A 21,212-nucleotide genomic window follows, 5' to 3' on the forward strand; every position below is an offset into this window, starting at 1 on the left:
GAAAGGAGGGGAGTCCCCAGGGTCAGCTTGAGACCCAAATATCTAAAAGAGATGTTCAGAATCCTGAGGTGATGAAGAATGAAGACAGCTCCAAGCACTAGTGACTGGAAGTTTTCAACATCAAATTCTATCTGGAAGAAAACTTAAAAACATCTAGAACTGATGTTTTTAAATCTATGCTATCATCAAACATGTCGCAGAAAACTAATTTAAAAAACAGTGTCTGTTTCCATAACTTGTGACATCAACGACGTATGTAGATTTCTCCTCTGATGGAGAATCGTTTTCAGTGTCCATGTTTAACTTCTCTTGTCCCCAGATCTGTGGACATCCTGGAACTGACCGAGCAGGAAGAACTGCTGAAGTTCCACTACCACACTCTCCGGCTCTACTCGGCCGTCTGCGCGCTTGGGAATCACCGGGTGGCCCACGCCTTGTGCAGCCACGTGGACGAGCCGCAGCTGCTCTACGCCATCGAGAACAAGTACATGCCCGGCTTGCTGCGCGCCGGCTACTACGACCTGCTGATTGACATCCACCTCAGCTCCTACGCCACCGCCAGGCTCATGATGAACAATGAGTTCATCGTCCCCATGACGGAGGAGACAAAGAGCATCACCCTCTTCCCCGATGAGAACAAAAAGCACGGCCTCCCGGGCATTGGCCTCAGCACCTCCCTCAGGCCGCGGATGCAGTTTTCCTCCCCGAGTTTTGTCAGCATTAACAGCGAGGGTTACCAGTACAGCCCTGAGTTCCCGCTGGACATCCTGAAGGCCAAGACCATACAGATGCTGACGGAGGCCGTGAAAGAGGGCAGCCTTCACGCCCGGGACCCCGTCGGGGGGACCACGGAGTTCCTCTTCGTCCCTCTCATCAAGTTGTTCTATACCCTGCTCATCATGGGCATCTTCCACAACGAGGACTTGAAACACATCTTGCAGTTGATTGAGCCCAGCGTGTTCAAGGAAGCTGCCGGTCCCGAGGAAGAGGGAGAGTCGCCAGAGAAGGAGCCCTGCGCGGAAGACTCCAAGCTGGAAGGAGCCGCTGAGGAAGAAAACAAAGGCGGTAAGAGGTCCAAGGAAGGCCTGCTCCAAATGAAACTGCCCGAGCCAGTTAAATTGCAGGTAATCAGAGAAAAAGATTGCAGTGAATTTCACAACCTATTAACACTGACCTTTGTCTCTTTTTCTCTGTGTGTGTGTGTGTGTGTGTGTGTGTGTGTGTGTGTGTGTGTGTGTGTGTGTGTGTGTATTTGTATTCCTGGGTAAAGATAGTTCTTCATAAAATTAACCAACTTCCTGTTACGCCTGGGGACATGCCCATCTAGTTTTCTTGCATTTGGAATGAAGTTCATGTATTTTCCAATTGAGTCAGTTGGCATATTTTTTTGTATTTTTGTCAAGGTGGTTTCCTTGGTCAAGTACGTGTCCGCCCGTCATACACGTCTGTGTGTGGCATGTCGCTATTTCTCTGTGTGTATGGGTGGCTGTGCATAATTGTGCATGTGCGTGTGTGTATGTCTGTCTGAAAGGAGCATAGGAGATGGGTTTTTGTCCTGCCAGTGTTACCGAGTCCAAGCTCATATCGCTCGCCGCACTGTCCAGTAAATCGAGAGACGAGGTATTGGGGCAAGGAATAGTGACTTTATTCAGAAAGCCAGCAGACCGAGAAGATGGGGGACTGGTGTCCCAAAGAACCATCTTGCCTGGGCTGGGATGCTGGTTTCTTTGATAGAGCAAAGAGGGAGAGGTGTGGAAGTGAAGTTAAAACAAACAAACAAACAAAAAAAGGGCAAGAAGTTATTGCAGATATTTCTTGGTTCTGGCCAGATTCAGGAGGGGATGTGTTAATTTCTTCTTCCTGCAGCCATTCACAGGGGGCCTGGTTGATGTTTCCTGTGAGCTTAAACAAAGGTATTTTAGCTTAATATTCAGGCATGGGAGGCAGGGTCCCTGGAGACGGACCATTATGTATACTTTAAGCAACATCCCTTTAGTGATCAACTTGTAGCAAAAGCAATAGAACATAAAGGTTAAAGTAAAGGAAACGAATCCAACGTGGAGTCAAATTTGTTCTTCCCTGTTACGCTTCTTCTCCCTCTTATTCATTCGCAGCTTCCTTGCGTCTCCTTGTTTCCGTGGATGCATTTCACCGACATTTTGTTGGAATGCCTGAAATGCAAGGCTTTCACTGCCTGTTCCCAGCCCCACCTCTACCCTTCCAACCTTAGGACGCTTGCTCACCAGTAGGTGCGTCCATTCTCACACGCAAGAGTTTACTTCCTGCCTGTGTTTCTAGAGAATCAAAGACCTTGCCTGTCTTTGTGCTCATCCAGGTGTCCCAAGGACCTCTTTGGTTCATTAGTTTGTTGCTTGCATCCTTGACACCCTTTTTTTGCTCTTCCTTCCTTCGTCAGCCCTGATCGAGGTCTTCCTCTGAGCCAGGCACTGGGTGCTGGCTGAAGGAAGCTCACTGTCTCTGGGGGAAATATACACTTCTTTATATGTATTTCTGTTAGAATATCTTATTGTTCATCGCATTAAGTGCTCAGAAGGAAAAGAATGGATTTCTAGAAGAAAGAAAATTTCAACTGGAATACTGTGAGTAGGATGAGGGAAGGCCTTTCTGAAAGGGTGACTTTTTAGCTGGGGTCAGGTATTGAGTAGCGGGAGCTCAGTACTTGTGAAGAGGGAGGGGAAGAGTGTTCTAGAAGCTTTTCACATGGAGCACGGAACATGACAAAGGCTCTGACTCGGGAAGAGACCAGACCAGCGTCTGCGGGGAAGGAGGGTGAGATAGTAGGCAGAGGCAGTTCATACGGAGTCTTGCTGTTTGCTAAAACCAGCCGTACGGGGGATTTGAATTTTATTCTAATTTCAATTAAAACCTCTGAAGAATTTTAGCAGGATAATTTTATTCTGAACATCTCAGTAGAGCTCTCTGTGAGGGGAGTAAGAGAGGGTGGTCATCCAGAGGCCACTTAGTAGCACGCTGTCATGCTGGTTCAGACCCGAGGGGGACAGTGCTTACACTGGGGTGGGACAAAGCCAAAGTGGATGGAGAGAGGGACATAGACACTAGGGCTGTCTGAGAACTGGCATTGACAGAAATGGCCATGTTGTGGATGGTGATAGACAGGGTTTTAAAGTCCTCTTTAACACTGCTGTGTATTTATATCACAATTGGTATAAAGTGTATTTAAATGTTTCCCTAAACTTGGGCAGAACATTCTCTGGAAGGCATGTTTCAACTGATGCGCCGTATCAGTTAAAAATCCTTTGGGCTTCTGGTAAAAGAATACCCAGCTGACCATTTAATGGATAAGCAATAAAACCACTTAGTTAACTTAAAGTCTGGAGGTAGACGGTTCTAGAATGAATGTAGTAGCTCAGTGGTGTCATCAGGAACCCAGACCTTACTATCTTCCTGCAATCCTCAGTTTATGGTTTTTATCCTAAAGTGTGTCACCTCCTTCTTCCTCCAGTGATCATGTCATTAGCCAGTTTTTGAAAAGAGGATATTCTAGCCTGTTATGAATGGTGAAAAATCTTTCCCAGACGACCCCTTGCAAACTTCTCTTCATGACCTCATTTGCCTCTAGCTGCAGACGAGGCTGGGACAGTAAGTGTTCATCAGAGGGACATCAGAGGGTATTTGCCATTTGGGCTTAGACGAATTACGTTTCATCCCCTGGGACCGAGCACATTGCTGTCTACATAAAATCAGGATTCTGTTAATAAGGGAGAAGAGTTGACAACGAAGTGTGTCTGCCACAAATTTTGATTTGATATACATTAACTAAGTTGCAGAAATTAAATTTGTTGTCTTTTTAATCGTCTCTTTAGATGTGCCTGCTACTTCAGTACCTCTGTGACTGCCAGGTCAGGCACCGGATAGAAGCCATTGTGGCCTTTTCAGATGACTTTGTAGCCAAGCTCCAAGACAATCAACGATTCCGCTATAACGAAGTTATGCAAGCCTTAAACATGTCGGCTGCACTCACAGCCAGGAAAACCAAGGAATTCAGATCACCGCCTCAAGAGCAGGTATAAGAATGAACTGAAGGGTCTTCCTTTTACTTTGGGTTTTAGTTCATTCAGGTTCCACACGTTGCAACATGATACCGGAAGTTGCGAGTGTATTTTTCTCCTGTTCTCTTTAAACTGGCTACGTTCGTTTAGTCAGTATTCATAGGTCTCACCAAAATTGCCTACTTATTTGGTCTCACCAAAATTATCTAATTATCTGTTAGTTCAGACAGATGAGAGACTTACTAAAAGGTATCAGGTGTATTACGGACTCTGTGGAAACCACTGTGCCGGATTCTGAGGTTCTTCAAATGGGAATAATATGCAAGCACAGGTGGGTCTTCATTGGCTGGCACAGCACCGCCCCAGCTAATAGGCACCCTTGACTCCTAGGACTTAATACTTTGCATTTTGTGTCTCCTAGAAGAACCCAGTGTCACTGCCACCAGTCTTGCAGGAATAGTGATCACCTCTTTGTGGTTCTTCCTCCGGTTGCTCACCTCCAAACCCAGGTCTCCCTTGGGTGCAGCAAAACCAAAAGCCTATGCCTAAACCCAAGAGTGAGCTAGTGTAGGATTGCGCACTTTCTGGCCTCCACCTCAGGATGGGTCTCATAGTGTGAGATATTACCAAAACGTAGCTATGGTGGTCACAGGGTATAACTGACAGATCGCGTCTTCAATATCTTACCTTGCCATTTCCCTCTATGTCCAAGATACCTCTGAATGAAAGTGTTTAGGGACTAATTGCAGAATTTATCTTTTTCTCACCAGAATGTAATTTCTTTGAGGGAAGGGACATGGAATCTTGTTTATTGCTGTAAACAACACTTACTGAGGCAGAGAACAAGTCCAACCTCTCCCAGAGTAATTCCATTTGTTAAACTACTATTGGGAGAATTGTGCTTCTGGAAAGATGGAGTACATGTGCCTTTCCCTATTCTTCCTTCTAAGTACAACTGTAACCCTGGACATTACATAAAAGACAACATAAGAAGACTCTGAAAGATAGAAGAAAGAGTGGCTACGGAAGTTGGGAGCTGAGGAATGACATGGTGGTGAGTTCCCTGGGTTTTCTTTTTGCCTCACCTATCCCAGACTTGGAGCTAAAGAAGCCGCCAACGCAGAAACGCCAGCGGGCATAGACAAGAAAAGCCCCAACAAGTGCCTTCTCTGTCTAGCCAAAGGACCAGAAAAACTTTTTTCTAGCAAGACAGAAAACTTTTAGGTAATGACCATGCTACTCCAGCCAAACACCACAGTAAACCCTGTGCCCCACCCCCTACCCAAACCAGCAGACACTGAGTGGAGAGCTTAGACTTCCACTCTCACCAGGCTGTACACAGGTGCTCCAACTGGGACGGTGGGGAGCTGGGACTTAATCCCCGCTGAGTGGTGATGAGACCTACCCCTTCCTGAGTGTCAGTAGAGGCCAGGGAGGGAGATATACCAAGGCACTCTTACCCTTTCCAGCCAGGGTTGTGTGAGTTCAGGTCCATTGGGGACCTGGATCTCCCAGCCTCACACAGCAGAAACAAGGTCTCCTCTCTCCTTCATGGAGGTCAAGTGGAGAAATGAACTTTCCACTCCACCTGGCAGTTATGAGGCGCCCCAGCCTCTCCTGCTGGATAGTGTCAGAAGAAGCCAGAAGTTTAAATAAGAACCAAAGTCTCATAACATAATACCAGAGTATCCAGGTTTCAATTACAAATCACTCATCACACCAAGAACCAGCAAAAACTTGAATGAAAAATGACAATCAATAGATACAAACTCGGAGATGACAAAACTAAAAAAAGAAAGTTGCAGCAAAAAAAAAAAAATAGAAGATACAAAGAAGAGCCAAATGGAAATTTTAGAGCTCAAAAATACAGTATCTGAATTTTTAAAAACCTTCAGTGGATGGACTTAACATCAGAATGGAGGAAAAAGAGAAAAGAATCATTGAACTGAAGGGAGAACAATAGAAATTACCTAGCCTGAAAATAGAGTAAAAAAAAAAAAACAGCTTCAGGGACGAGTGCAAATATAGCAAAAGGTATCATATTTGTGGCATTAGATTTCCAGAGGGATAAGAGAAAGAGAGTGAACTGAAAAAATACTTGAAAAAATAATGGTTGAAAACTTTTCAAATTTGGCAAAAGGTACAAAGATAAGAGATTCAAGAAACTGAGTAAATCCCAAATGAGATGCCCCCCAAATCTAAACCAAGACATATCATTGTCTTTAGTTTTCAGAAGTTTGACTAAGAAAAATCTTGAAAGCCCTGAGAAACAAATGACACTCACAGGGGAAAGACAATTCAAATGACAACGGATTTCTCATCAGAAAATATGGAGGACAGAAGGAAGTGGCACAGCATTTTTCAAGTGCTGAAAGCAAAGATCTGTCAACCAGAATTCTATATGCAATGAAAATATCCTTCAGGAATGAAGGGGAAATCAAAACTTTCTCAAATGAAGGAAAACTACCAGAATTTGATTACTCTGCAAGAATGCCTTCTTTAAACAGAAGGGAAATGATGAAAGAAGAAAATTGAAAAATCAGGAAGGAAGACAAAACAGCACAAGGTGTTAAGGGTAAATACAATTTCCTTCTCCTCCTGAGTCTTCTAAATTATGTTTGATGGGCAAAGCAAAAATGGTAACCGTCTGATGTGTTCTAAATGTATGCATAAGAAATATCTAAGGCAATTTTATTTTCAGTGGAGAGAATAAGGGACATAAAGGAAGATAAACTGGTAAAATATGGATACCAGTAGACTGAGATAAATTATGTATATATTAATATAATATCCAGTGCAACCACTAAAAATGCTATGCAAAGAGATACACTAAAAAATACCATGGATAATTCAAAATGGGATCCTAAAATAGTTCAAGGAACTCAAAGCATGTTGGGAAAAATAAATAAATCAGAGAGAACAAACAGAAACATACCAGTAAATTCATGAATATAAATAATCTAAATACACCAAGTAAAAGACAGATTGACAGAGTGAATTTGAAATACTTGGCCTAACTACATGCTGTCTACAAGAAACTCACTTAAAATATAATAATGTAGATATGTTTAAGGTAAAAGGATGAAAAACGGTATGTCATGAAAAATTAAATTAAAAAATTAATCAAAAGAAGGTAAGAGCAAAGAAAATTATCATAGACTGACAGGAACATTACAAAAGGATAAAAGATCAATCCACCAGGAAGACAAATGTGTATGCGCTAAACAAAAGAACTGCAAAATATGTGAAGTGAACACATATAGAACTGAAAGGAGAAATACACAATTGTGGTTGGAGACTTCAACACCCCTCACTCAATATTTGAAGGAAAAGCTCGATGGAAAATCAGCAAGAATGTAGGAGAATACAACACTGTCATCAACTAGCAGGATGTTTGGAGATTTGTGGAACACTCCACCCAATAACAGAACACACATTTTTTTTTCAAGTGCCCATGAGACATTTGCGAAGATGGACTGTATCCTGAGCCATGAAACAACCTCAACAAATGTAAAAGAATTGAATTTTTTTATACAGAATGTTTTTTTGACCACAATGGAGTCAAATTAGAGATCAGTAACAGAAAGGTAACAGTTAAATCTCTAAACACTTGGAAACTAAACAACACACTTCTCAATAATCCATAGTTTGAGAATCAAGTCTCAAGAGAAGTTAAAAACTACGTTGAACTGAAAGAAAATGAAAATATCACATATCAAAATTTGTGGAAACAGCCAAAACTGTGTGAGAGGGAAACATATTGCATTAAATACTTAACATTTAAAAAGAGAAAAGCACTCAAAGCAGTAATCTAAACTGCCATCACAAGAATTGAGAAAAAGAGCAACATAAACCCAAAACAAGTAATACAGAACAGATGAGAAATGAATGCAAACTGAAAACAGGACAGTTACAAAAATCAGTGAATCCAAAAGCTGGTTATTTAAAAATATTTGTAAAGTCAAGAAAACTCTAGAGAGACTGACAGAGGAAGAAAGAGAAGATACAAATTATCAAATCAGGAATGAAACAAGATATTACTACAGACCCTACAGTTGTCAAAAGGATCATATGGGAATACATATGTCATACTGTATGATTCTACTTATATAACGTTCTTAAAATGCCAATAGTATAGAAATGGAGAACAGATTAGTGGTTGACAGGAATTAGGGATGAAGAGCAAGCAAGATGGAAGTGGGTGTGGTTATAAAAGGGTAACAGGAGGGATCCTGAAATGATGGAATTGTTCTCTCTTTTGACTCTTATCAGTGTCGGTATCCTGGTTGTGATTCTGTACTATGTTTTGAAAGATGTCACCATAGGGGGTAACAGGGTAAAGGGTACACAGGATCTCTTTGTATTACTTCTTACAATAGCATGTGAATCTACAATTTTCTCATAATAGTTTAACAAAAAATTCAAATACAAAGCTCTAAAAAGAAAACTTACAATTGTTTCCTAAAGGAAAATTATGGAACAGACTTTTCTTCATTTATGAATTTAATACTATTCTTCATTTATGAATTTGATACTATTGTATCTAAAACTAAAACAAATGGAAGAAAGTTTCTTGCAGTTTGTTTAATTGAACGATTAATGTTAGAAAAAAGCATAGTTATCCATTATATTACTCTTCAATTATGTTTGGTTTTTCTTCTTCTTTACTGTATCCTTCTAAAAATAGTTCTTGAAAATATTCAATATAGCATGGAAATTAACTAGGAAAAAAAGAAAATTTAGGAGAAGCATAATAAAAAAATTTAAAAACCAACACTTAGATCTTAATTGATTGAAGAACGCCAAGTATACAAAGGTCTAATATTGTGGAATTGAGAAAGAGAAAGCAAAAGACATGACCGTTTTTCAGCATGCTAAGATTTGAATGATTTATTTGTGGTGTTTGTTGGATTGAGTGATAGATAATGATTTTTCATCTGTTGGGCAACCAGCTATGAATACTGAAAAACAGATTTTGAACATCTTTGGTTTTTATGATCTTTGCTGTGTCATTCCTGAATTCACTTTTCTTTTACTGTAGTTCTTCGTCTTTTGTTTTTCCAAACTTTCAGATCAATATGCTTCTCAATTTTAAGGATGACAAAAGCGAATGTCCATGTCCCGAAGAAATCCAAGACCAACTCTTGGATTTTCATGAAGATTTGATGACACATTGTGGTAAGAGGTCTTCTTGACCTGTAGGCATTAAATTATATGTCAGTAGCCCAAATCTATTAAGGGGATTCTCCCTTATTTTTATTCTAAGAACTTTAAAAATGGAATTGATTGGATGTTCTGAATGTGTGGTTCTTTCTCCCTTTATGCAGTGGTGTGGATAAGTCTGCGTCTGCGTCTCAGTGAAAGAAAAGGAATTAGCCATTTCTTAAGTGGTATATATATAGCGCCAGTAATATTATTTTTATTTTATTTTAATGAAGAGAGTAAAAGTATATTAATTCAGCTTATGAACGAAGAACCACTGAATGACTGCCGGAAGGTTATACTATACACACACACACACACACACACACACACATGTATATATATATACTATAAATAAAGGAGTGCTCTAAAATGGTAGAATTATTGCTTCAGACATAAAGTATTCCTTAGTTTAGGATATCTAATATCTGCTCTCTCTGTCCCTCGACTTATTAAAATATCACTGATATTTTTGGAAGCAAGTAAGGAGGATAAAAGACTAGAGAGGTTTTTAGGCAGGGCAGAACCGTAGGTCTAAACAGTGCCCAAGGTCAAGAGATGCCTGAGAGTTAGCCCAAGTAGCACAATTGATTTTGACTCCTAAGAGGGTCTTTTCCCTCTCTGCTTGGTTTTATATTTCGTACTGGCTGCCGATAGCTCTGATATCACAAGAGCAGGGGAAAAAGAGAAAGAAGGAGAGAGAGCAATGAGTGACTCTTACCTATGAGTGCTAGTGGGCAAGATTGCTTAACTCAGTGTCATCAGCTGTTTCAGACATGGCAGCATTGCTTTAAGCTATGAATGGAAAAACCTGCAAAACCTGAGAATTATTTATCCTAAATGTTTTCTTTAATATTATTTTTTCTTTTCTTCTTTCTCTTTGTTTTCTTCCTACTAGGAATTGAGCTGGATGAAGATGGGTCTCTGGATGGAAACAGTGATTTAACAATTAGAGGACGCCTGCTGTCCTTGGTAGAAAAGGTGACGTACCTAAAGAAGAAGCAAGCTGAAAAGCCCGTTGAGAGTGACTCCAAGAAGTCGTGTAAGTTATGAAAGGGCACTGCCACAATGACTCAACTACGGCATTTACTCATCACTTAAATATTATACTAGATGAACCAGTGAGAAAACTGAGTTTGCAGCTTCCAAGAATCAGATTCTTAAGTAGATGCCTGTAGCTGCCAGAAGTAGACAGCAGCCTCAGGCCATATTTGTAGGAACAGATTGAGAGATGGCAGCTTTGAAAGGGTGGATGGGCTCCCTAGAGAACTAAACATTTAGGGATTGGATCAGTCTTATCAAGAGAAGGTATAAAGCATGTAATTTAGCTTTCATATCTAAATATTATGCTATTGACTTTCAAATATTCTTGCATCAAGTTAAACCTTTTCTTAAAGTTTAAATAGATATTGTCTGTAACTATATTTTGGTTCTGAAATATTTTCTAAAGTCTTATGCATTTCTGATTCATCCATATAATATTTAACTGAAAAGTCACAACTGATACTCTGAAACCAAATAAGCACACTGAGGCAATTGGTCCTTGAGACACTGCACGCTCATCCAAAAGGGTTTCATGAAGTAGGTCTGTGAGATCCTCTGACTTCCTGTCTCACTGCTGAGACTACATTCATTTAAGATGCAGTGTTGGTTTATTAATGGCTTTTATGGAAAGAAAAAAAAAAACTCATGAAAATTTTGTGTTTCTTTCACACTAACTTACAAGGGAAATCTTTTATCCATACAATTACTTCTAAATTTATTCTTCAGTATCACAACCAAATTTGAGCCAGGTCTTCTTCAAAATCAGAGTTCAGAGTTTCTTATGAATCACTTTTTATTATTATCAATTTTGACCTATTAAAACAACATGGTTGTTTGACCTAAAAAGACAACATGGTTTTGAGATACGTGGAAGTGTACTGGCATTTTATCTAACTTTTGTATTTGGTTAAAATTGGTAGTTTGTTTTTTCTTTGTTGTTGTTGTTTTAGTATGGTATAGATTAAAACAGGTTAAACAGCTTCTTTTGGAAATCAAACAGTGTACTGATGATAGGAACTAAGTACCTATGTATGAATTAGTCACATCAACCCTACTTAGCTTTGATAATTTTACTATATATTTTAAGAGGTTTGGAAGTTCTGTTGCTTTTAAGTGTGCTGTATTGCTTGTCACATTGCAAGTAATCTATGTATGGGGTAACTTTTCAACTTAATACAGTTTCACAATCAAATCTTTTTGAAGACATTTTAAGTGACAATTAGGGATACAAGTTGAAGTAGAAATATAATTTCATGAGGTTGCTACTACAAAGGACTCAAATGAGGAGACAGTTGGATAAAAAGAAAGCTCCTTGAATGCCCATGGTTGACCTTTATAAGGATACATGATGTCAGATCTTCTGGGAGGAAAAGAATGGAACAAAGAAAATAAAAGTAATAGGACCACTCATTGATTGCCCTATGGACTGCCAATAGTAGTTTTGAAAAAGTGGCTACAATTTTGAAACAGCTTAAATACCTTAGTTTTACGAATAGTTTTTAAAGAAAATACTGTGTATTTTTATCCTTGCATGTCTGTAACTCATCGGTATTGACATGTTGACATTGAAGAATATTTAAATGAAGTTTATTTTTTTCAAAAAAGGTATTTTTGAAATTCTGGCACAAATATTGATACCAGTTTGGCTTATCTGAGATGTGCATTTGAAATGCCCATCTAATGTGTCTTCTTATTCTCCTTTCTAAAGAAGTATCCATAATTACTTTGCAGCCACTCTTCAGCAGTTGATTTCTGAGACCATGGTCCGATGGGCCCAAGAGTCTGTTATTGAAGACCCTGAGCTGGTGAGGGCCATGTTCGTGTTGCTCCATCGACAGTACGATGGCATTGGGGGTCTGGTCCGGGCTCTGCCAAAGACCTACACTATCAATGGTATTTCCGTGGAGGATACCATCAACCTGCTGGCATCTCTTGGTCAGATTCGTTCTCTGCTGAGTGTGAGAATGGGCAAAGAAGAAGAAAAACTTATGATTCGTGGATTAGGGTAGGTTATTTACTATTACAACCTTTGTCTTATAAATGTCTTCTTTCTAGTTGTTTATCCCAATAGTAGTACAGTAGGTGCATTAGTATAAATACACTGTCTAGATTTTATGATCATTAAATTAGATTGTCATTTTTCTAGAGATTATGTTTTAAAGCTAAATAGGAAAATTGCTCAATTACAAAACATGACTAATTTTACAACTAGATGCTAAGGTGGCTATGATATACAACAAATATCTTAGATTTTATTAATTTCTCAGTAATGTACAATCACATATAAAAAATACAGATTAATAAGAACACAGTAAAATCCACAGGGGGACAAACAGTCACGAGCAGGAAATAACAAGGAAGTTTGCCTATGCCTATTGGGCCTTGAGCAAAGAATGGGGGATAAAACAACTGTTCTTAGAATCCAACATCATAGGTTGTACTTTATGTGGGTTTCGGGGTTAACATTTTTTTATTGAGTTATAGTTGATTTGCAATGTTGTGTTAGCTTTTGGTGTATAGCAAAGTGATTCAATTTTATATATATATATATATATATATATACATATATATATATATATATATACACATTCTTTTTCATATTCTTTTCCATTGTGGTTTATTACAGGATATTGAATATAGTTCCCTGTGGCATACAATAGAACCTTGTTGTTTATCCATTCTATATATAATAGTTTGTATACACTAGTCTTAAATAGGGTTAACATTTATACCTCATATGTAGTCTAAGGATCCCCAAGCTGAGAACTTAACATATAATTTGGCCCAGAGGTGTGCTTTCTCAACTCAATTCACTGTGAATTCTTGCAGGAAAATCCTACATACTACTAAAGATTAGCCCACAATCAAAACTTGCAAAACACCCAAGGAAACAATCCACCATAGGCAAGGGTCTGCAGATACAATAAAGAGTGGAGTTAGAATACCTCCCACAAGAATTTCAGATCGTAGAATGCCAGAAAGAGAACGTAAAGTTACTGTATTTAAAATGTTTAAAAATAAGAAAGAATAGGGGCTTCCCTGGTGGCGCAGTGGTTGAGAGTCCGCCTGCCGATGCAGGGGACACGGGTTCGTGCCCCGGTCCGGGAAGATCCCACATGCCGCGGAGCGGCTGGGCCCGTGAGCCATGGCCGCTGAGCCTGCGCGTCCGGAGCCTGTGCTCCGCAATGGGAGAGGCCACAACGGTGAGAGGCCCGCGTACTGCAAAAAAAAAGACACACACAAAAAAAGGGTCCATGAAAATTTGAAAAATATCCAAATAGACGTTCTAGAAATGAAAAATATAATAATTGAAATTAAGAGTAGTGATTAATAAAAGTATAGATAAATAAAGCTGAAGAGAATTAATAAATTGAATCATAGATCTGAGGAAATTAGTAATGCAACACTGAAAGAGAAGTTAAGAGACATAGGGGATAGTATAAGGAGGTCCAGCGTATGCTGAATAGGAATTATAGAAAAGACAGAATAGGTGAGCTATATGTAGAATGGGAACTTTGATGAGCTATTGGCTTGATGAAAAATATGAATTCACAGATTCCTAGAGTACAAATCATTCCACATCTACAGCTGGACAGACTATAGTGAAACAGCATAAAACCAGTGATAAATAGAATATTTTGAAAGCAAATAGAAAAAGCCAGGACACTTGAAAAGAAACAATATTTAGAATTCTCAGTTGTAAAACTAGAGATCATAACTCAACGAAATATCACAAAGTTCCAACAGAAGATAGCCATCAATTTACAATGTGTTACTCAACTAAGATTTCACCATCATGAGTTTGTGCTTCATGTGGATTTGGATACTGGAGTTTATATTCCATATTTAAGAGTGAGGGCAAAACAAAGATATTTCAGAATGTTTACTTAAAGTCCCTCATTGAAAGGCCTTCTAAAGGCTGTGTATTCTGGAAAAGAAAATGGAATTCAGAAGAATGGGAGGTAATCAATTTCAGAGAGTATATTACTGGTGCATATATGCATATATCTAAGCAATCATTAACAAGCTTGCATGATTTGGGGATAAGAAAATATGAGAGAATTAAAATACCAGAGAAAAATAAAAGCTTAAATTAAGCTGTATGATATTCATAAGAGAAAATACCTAAATGTTAGGCTGTAAAAATCTGGAATGTAGAATGTTGAAAAGTGATGTAAAAGACAAATATTTAGCACCCCCAACCAAAAAAAGCTAATCTGGTTCTCTAAATAACAGATAACAGAGGAGATAATGGTGACTAGTGACATAGGTAAAATAAAACACAAATAATAAAAAGGATTAAAAAAACTCAGCGTTGGCTCTTTGAAAAACAACTAAGGAAATAGAATAACCGATGTTTTCTTTGGCTAGAAAAATAATTCTGAGGGGAAACGAAAGTATGGAAAGACTCAGATTATGTGATATTTATGTACATTTTAAATTCAGAACACGATACTATATATTTCCTGTGGGACTATTAAGTATTTGAAATCATAAAACTGGGAGATTATATTCCGAAAATCATAATGATTGCACACTAAAAAAGTCAGTATACTAATGAGACAAAGAGGGAAAACAGAAAAACCTGAACAACACAAGCTAATGTTCTTTATTTATAATTGTCTGTGCATAAGCCTTTTTTTTTTTTTGGAATATTAGTACTTAAATCTAACCTGAGGGGGCCTCTCCTGAGAAGTGATCTTAATTAAATGAGAAAGAAAGCCTTCCAGGAAATGTAGAGCACTTTCTTTCTTAAATGACCATGTAACAAGTAAGATGTACTATTAACGTATAAATCACTCAATAGGGATAAAACTCAAAATGGTTATGAAACAAGATAAAATGTTACTTTTTTGTGGTATTAGGAAGATCCTAAAATGACACATTTAATAAGTGACAACCTGCCTACTGGTGGTAGAATTAAAAATCCGTTTAATTTACCTAGAACTAAAGGCAAATGAGATTTTTCAATTAGATACCTTCCAAAGTTAGGTCATGCAAAAGGATTTGAATTAACAGGAGAACAGATCTCATGATTACATCTGTGGTTTGAGAGTTGAAGGTTCTCTTGATAATTATGCTGCTATCTGATGTGAAGGAAAGGATGTCTTTGTTTACCTTATTCATCCTTGCATTAAATAGATCAGACCTGTATTAGCCCTGGACCCCCAAGTCATTTTTCTGAGTTGTGCTACCTAAAAACTGTCTTCATTAGCACAGACCTAAACAAAGCTAAATTAAAAGTGAAAAACTAAAAAAAAATAAAAGACTCACACTATTCCACTTTCTTGATGTAGCCAGAATAACTAAAAGTTAGCATATGACTAAATGAATAGATGACTGACTCAATTAAGGTAACGTGATTCAAAGGGAAAGTTTCAGGTTTCTCGTTGATTGTACATTATTTTCTTGCTCTGGCTCCGACAAGAAAGTGTTTTATAGAAAAGACTCTTGCGTGATTTGCTATATGTTAAAATAAAAATCAACAGAGCTGTTTATTTGCAAGGACTGCTAAACATTAAGATCTTTAAAAGTACCTTTGCATAAGTATTGTAATAATGTGTAATGCAATAATAATAGTACAAAACATTCTAGGTATCGTCTGCTGCTGTTTCTTTAAATTAAGTGTCCCTTTTAATGAGTTGGATTACTCGTACCTGGACTTCATGTGTATTCAGTGTCTCTGGGAGAATATGTATCCTTTAAAAGCATTTCGCCAGAATGGTAACATAAATGTGGCAGGAAATAACACTACTGTTATTAAACATACAAATAATGAATATAGTACTAAAAAAGCATATATGAAAAGCAGAGATGCTTACACAACAATTATTTATATAGAAATTTTCATAAGAACATGGTATAACACTGCTTCATATTTCTATACAAAATAAGGTTAAACAAAATAAGATTGAATTTAGATATTCATAAAACTAGGAATAAGTGTCACAAAGTCTGTTTCATGTAAATGAATGTTTACCTATTTAGTACATTTCTTATAATCGAGAGGAGTAGAAGACTTGCATGCTGTTTTTGGTAGGCTGTCAGTATTTTTGAGGAAGACCCAATTGCACTTACGAACTTCTATGGCTTGATGATTGCTCTTACTTTTCCATACATGCCAGTAATTATTTCCAGAAGATTTATCATGATCTCAGATACGTTTTTATTTAAATTTTGCTCTGACTTCTGTGTTTCCCTTGTACCTGTGTTGTCCTTTCTAGGGATATCATGAATAACAAAGTGTTTTACCAGCACCCTAATCTCATGAGGGCACTTGGGATGCACGAGACAGTGATGGAGGTCATGGTGAATGTCCTTGGAGGTGGGGAGTCCAAGGTAAAGGAAACCCTTTGATTCTTGGGATGCCATTTATTGTAACCTCCTAGAATATGTACATGGCATATTCTTAATGAGAACTTCTATAAATTCTATTAGGACTGCTTTTTAAAGAACACTTTTTGAAAAAAATTGGACAAAACTGTACAGACTGAGAGTTGGATATGCTTCTACAGTCATCCCCCAGTATCCACAAGGGATTGGTTGCAGGACCTTCCTGCAGATACCAAAATCCAGAGATGCTCGAGTCTCTTAGGTAAAATGGTGTAGTATTCGTGTATAACTGAATGCACATCCTCTCATATACTTTAACTCACGTCTAGATCATTTATAATACCTCATACAATGTAAATGCTATGAAAATAGATGCTGTCATGTAGCAAATCCAAGTTTTGCTTTTTAGAACTTTCGGCATTTTTTGCGTTTTGGTTGAATCTGCAGATGTAGAACCTACAAATATAGAGGTCTGACTGTAGTTTTTTCTTTGATATTGATAACAATTTTTTTTATGCCATGTAATTTGCTATCTCCTAGATTATCCTCACTTCGGGGATATTTAGAAACCTTAAAAGTTAATACTATGCTAATTTTGTAAGATTTTGAATTATAAATCCATTCCCATCACATTAGAAGTCCATAACACAAGCATGCTCTTCAGACCCACCCGTTCCCTTGATTCAGACAACAGTTGGTCCCACTAAATTCCTGATCCAGACCAAGATTTGAAGATGATGCTCTATAGCATTTGTTGTAAGACACTAAGGTGCATTTTTAAATGATTAAAATTTAAAACCAAACAAATAGAATAATATAATATATAACTCCATGTAAAGCAGTACAATTTCATGACCTCTGATTTGCAAAATGTTTCAGGTCTTTTTTGAAATTTTAAAATGTATTTTTCAAAATATAGACGTGAGTCCATATTTCTCATGTTCCGACTACCAATTAGACAGACCTGTAAAGATATTTATAAAATACTCTGTTTAAGAAGGACTTGGAGTCTTTAGGGATTATCTGTGGCATACTAGAATAAGAGCTAGGTCTCAGGGGAGATGTGTTTGCTGGGGCCCAGCAGGCAGACCTTCCAGGAAGGGTGTTCATCATAGGAGATGAGTCATGTGCCAGTCAGGGAAGATGTGAGTTCCCGGAATTTTAATAATAATACAACAGCGACACTGATGATAAGAACATCCTATTATGTGGTTCCAAATATTAAACTGGGTATTTTTCACAATATGTCTCATTGAACTCTCCCTCCTTTGCCTCAAGTAAATATTATCACCCATCTTATTACAATTTTACAGAAGAGAACCAGTGAGATTGCACAATTCCCCGAGGAAGCACCTCTAATAATGCGAATCAGGAATCACAGCTGAGCCTGCCTGGTTCCTGAACCAGGCCCATGCCACCTTTAGGGTTAGGGCTGTAGATTAATTCCAGATCAACCCATTGATGGCAGTGAGGCTTCAAATTAGTGCCAGGCTTGATCTTTGGTGGCTCTAGGACTAGATGAGTCCAAGTCTGGACATAAGAAGGTCTTCTGTACCTGAGGCTTGGCAGACATGGGCACACACGGATGGGCAATCTGATTGAGACCTCAGCTTCAGAACTCAGTTTTATAAAGATCCTTTGCTTTCCCAGCTAACTAAATGCTCTCTATGTAGGAGATCACTTTTCCCAAGATGGTGGCCAACTGTTGCCGTTTTCTCTGTTACTTCTGTCGTATAAGTAGGCAGAATCAGAAAGCAATGTTCGATCATCTCAGTTATTTACTGGAAAACAGCAGTGTTGGTCTTGGTAAGTAAATTATGACTTTCATTTAATCTCTAAGGTGAAAGGGATTTACATATTGGATTTTAAAATTAAGCTTTAATGTAAATTAAGTTGGATTAGTGCGATACGTATTGCATTTAGAAATTGAATTCTAAGTGAAAGTTGTTTTTTTACATGGAATTCATAGTTGCAGCGCAGTTCAGGTTTTGTTTCATCTTTGTTTCAATTAACAGCCTCACCAGCTATGAGAGGTTCAACGCCACTGGACGTGGCAGCAGCCTCGGTGATGGATAATAATGAACTAGCCTTAGCTTTGCGGGAGCCAGATCTGGAAAAGGTAAACAGCATCCCTGCCCCGTGTGTCTGTGTGAATTACACTTGTTCATAGTGTTTCTCAAGATATTTAAATGTAATTATACTATAGTTATAATTATTATAATTATAATATACTATGTATTATAAATATGTTACACTTACATGTAATATTATAAATTATAAAGAACAAGAAATTTGAGATAAGGTATTTTCTCTGATCACGTGCATTTTTCTTTGGAAAGAGAATCAACTTACTCTATATTCTTTTGTGTTTTTGTCCTTTCCCGGTAATCTGCTGTCACTTTTGCTTGAATCATACAGTTTAGATTTCTTAAAAGAAATTGCTTTAACATCTTATATATACAATTTATATCACAGAAGTTTGCATATTACAGTGCAAGGTATCATTGATATACTGAAGGCCATGCACTCTAAGCATATTAGGCCACATATATGTTTACCAAAATATGGATAAATTTCCCACATGTTTTAATTGCAGTTGCATTCTAAGTGGTCTTCCTGATCCCTCCCTTGCAGCCAGAGTGAGTCTCTTGAAAGGATCATATTAATCCTCTGCCCAGAACTCTCGAAAGACTTCCTATCTCACTTTGAGCATACACTTAGAGGCATTGCAATAGCTCCATCCAATCAGTCTTAGTTCATTTCCTGCAATTCTCCGGGTCTCCCTTTTTGCTCCAGCCACGCTGGACCCCTTGCTGTCACTGGAACTTGCTAGGTGTGCTCCTGCCCTAGGGCCTTTGCCCTTGCTGTTCCCTCCGTCTGCAATATTCTTCTGCCAGACGTCCTCATGGCTCTTTTCCAGACATCCTTTCAGTCATTGCTCCAAAGCCACCTTCTTTTCAGTTCTTCCATGTCCGTGCTATAGTTTAAATATTTATGGTTTAAAATTACATTTTAATATAAATATATTTTACTAAAATCTGTATATTTATGTATTTATCAAAATCTACTCCTTACCATCATGTAAGGCCAGTGAGTACAGGGCATTTATTTCTCGCTGCTCATTGCTTTTTCCCAGTCTTAGCATTGGCACTGGGTAGATGCTCAACGCATAGTTGTTGAAAGCGTGAAAAAGTGAACTCTTCCCCAAACCCTCTGACATGACAGTCAACTGTCATGAAGCTTTGCATCTCTAAATAACCTCTGAAGAATTTTCTCCCATATATAATTTGAAATGTTTTTATCTACACACTGATAAAATAGCTAGTATTTTTAAAAAGTAGACAATGCTGAACACTGAGTAGGCTTTGGAGCAACTGGAACGCTCATCTACTGCTGTTAGGATGAAAAATGGTAAGTCAGTTGGAAAGCAGTTTGGCATTATTTTTAATAAGTTAAATATACCTAACATAAATATGCCCCTAGCCTTTCCACTCCTAGGTAGTTACTCAATAGTAATACAAATATATGTCCACGTAGAGATGTGTACATGGATGTTGATAATGGCTTTATTCATCTGAGCCCCAAATTGGAGACAGCTCACCAGACAACTGGTGAATGGATAAACAACACTGGGATATTTCCATAAGTAGTGAGATGCCATGATTAGGCTCTAAAAAGGAATGAGGGACTGACATGTACTCCAGCATGAATGAATCTCAAAATCGTTATTCTGAGTGAAATAAGCCAGGCTCAGAAAAGCCATAATGGATGACTGCATGTATCAGTGTCCTAGAACATGTAAGCTAGTTTGTAGTGGCAGAAAGCAGGTTGTCAGGACCAAGGTTTGTAGGGACGGATGGTCTGCAAAAGACACGGGGACCTGAGGAGCAATGGAAAATGCTCTACATCTTGGTTGTGGGTTCTTACAGATGGATAAATCTCTCAAAGATCATTGAATTTATACTTTAAATAGATCAATTTATTATACATAAATTATACCTCAATAAGGATGATGTAAAATATTTTTAGCTTTATTATTTATTTATTTTTAAGCCTGGTTTAGCTTGTGACTGAGCTGGGTGTAGCTTATTTTGTTTGATAAGTTGCTCCTCCAACCATCTGCTACCATTGATAGTGACTTCTTTTGGGATTCCTTTTTTTTTTTTTTTAGGAATTTCTTTTAAAACTGGTTCTGTTATGAAATCTTACATAGAGAACCAACATTCACAATAAGACAGAATATTTTAAAAGGCCAAGCTAAGCAGAAATTTTAATGTGTTAAGTTTAACAAAGCAGAAAGGTTGGTAGTATTATCCCAAACTTAATAGACAGTGAAACCGTGGTTCAAGATGATACACTAAGTTCTAATGCAGGTCAGATTTGAACCCAACGATATTTGACTCTGAGCTTAGTTTTCTCCACTTCTCTAGGTGTCCTCTCACACACACCCCTTCCCCCATTACACTGATATTTTATTTTGGAAATAAATTCACTTCTTTAAAATATCATCGTATCTCAGATGGATCTTTCACTATCTCAGATGGATTCAGGTTTTACCCTGGGCCAGAGGCCATTAGGCATTTTTGAAGTTTATCAAATATT

General features: G+C 38.0%; 1 protein-coding gene across 1 annotated transcript in view; it reads left to right on the forward strand.

The window, feature by feature from the left end:
- Positions 1 to 21,212, forward strand: part of RYR2 (ryanodine receptor 2) — a 509,874-nt gene that overhangs the window by 289,224 nt on the left and 199,438 nt on the right. The window contains exons 37-45 of the mRNA XM_027091861.1: positions 320 to 1,124; positions 3,846 to 4,046; positions 9,104 to 9,209; positions 10,132 to 10,275; positions 12,009 to 12,282; positions 16,502 to 16,616; positions 18,284 to 18,416; positions 18,626 to 18,729; positions 20,109 to 20,111. Coding sequence (XP_026947662.1) covers positions 320 to 1,124; positions 3,846 to 4,046; positions 9,104 to 9,209; positions 10,132 to 10,275; positions 12,009 to 12,282; positions 16,502 to 16,616; positions 18,284 to 18,416; positions 18,626 to 18,729; positions 20,109 to 20,111 — 1,885 coding nt within the window. The remainder of the gene's footprint in view (positions 1 to 319; positions 1,125 to 3,845; positions 4,047 to 9,103; positions 9,210 to 10,131; positions 10,276 to 12,008; positions 12,283 to 16,501; positions 16,617 to 18,283; positions 18,417 to 18,625; positions 18,730 to 20,108; positions 20,112 to 21,212) is intronic.

This window comes from Aethalodelphis obliquidens, unplaced genomic scaffold, assembly GCF_003676395.1.
Source record: "Aethalodelphis obliquidens isolate GAN/ISIS:26980383/991018 unplaced genomic scaffold, ASM367639v1 scaffold73, whole genome shotgun sequence".
Taxonomy (NCBI): domain Eukaryota; kingdom Metazoa; phylum Chordata; class Mammalia; order Artiodactyla; family Delphinidae; genus Aethalodelphis; species Aethalodelphis obliquidens.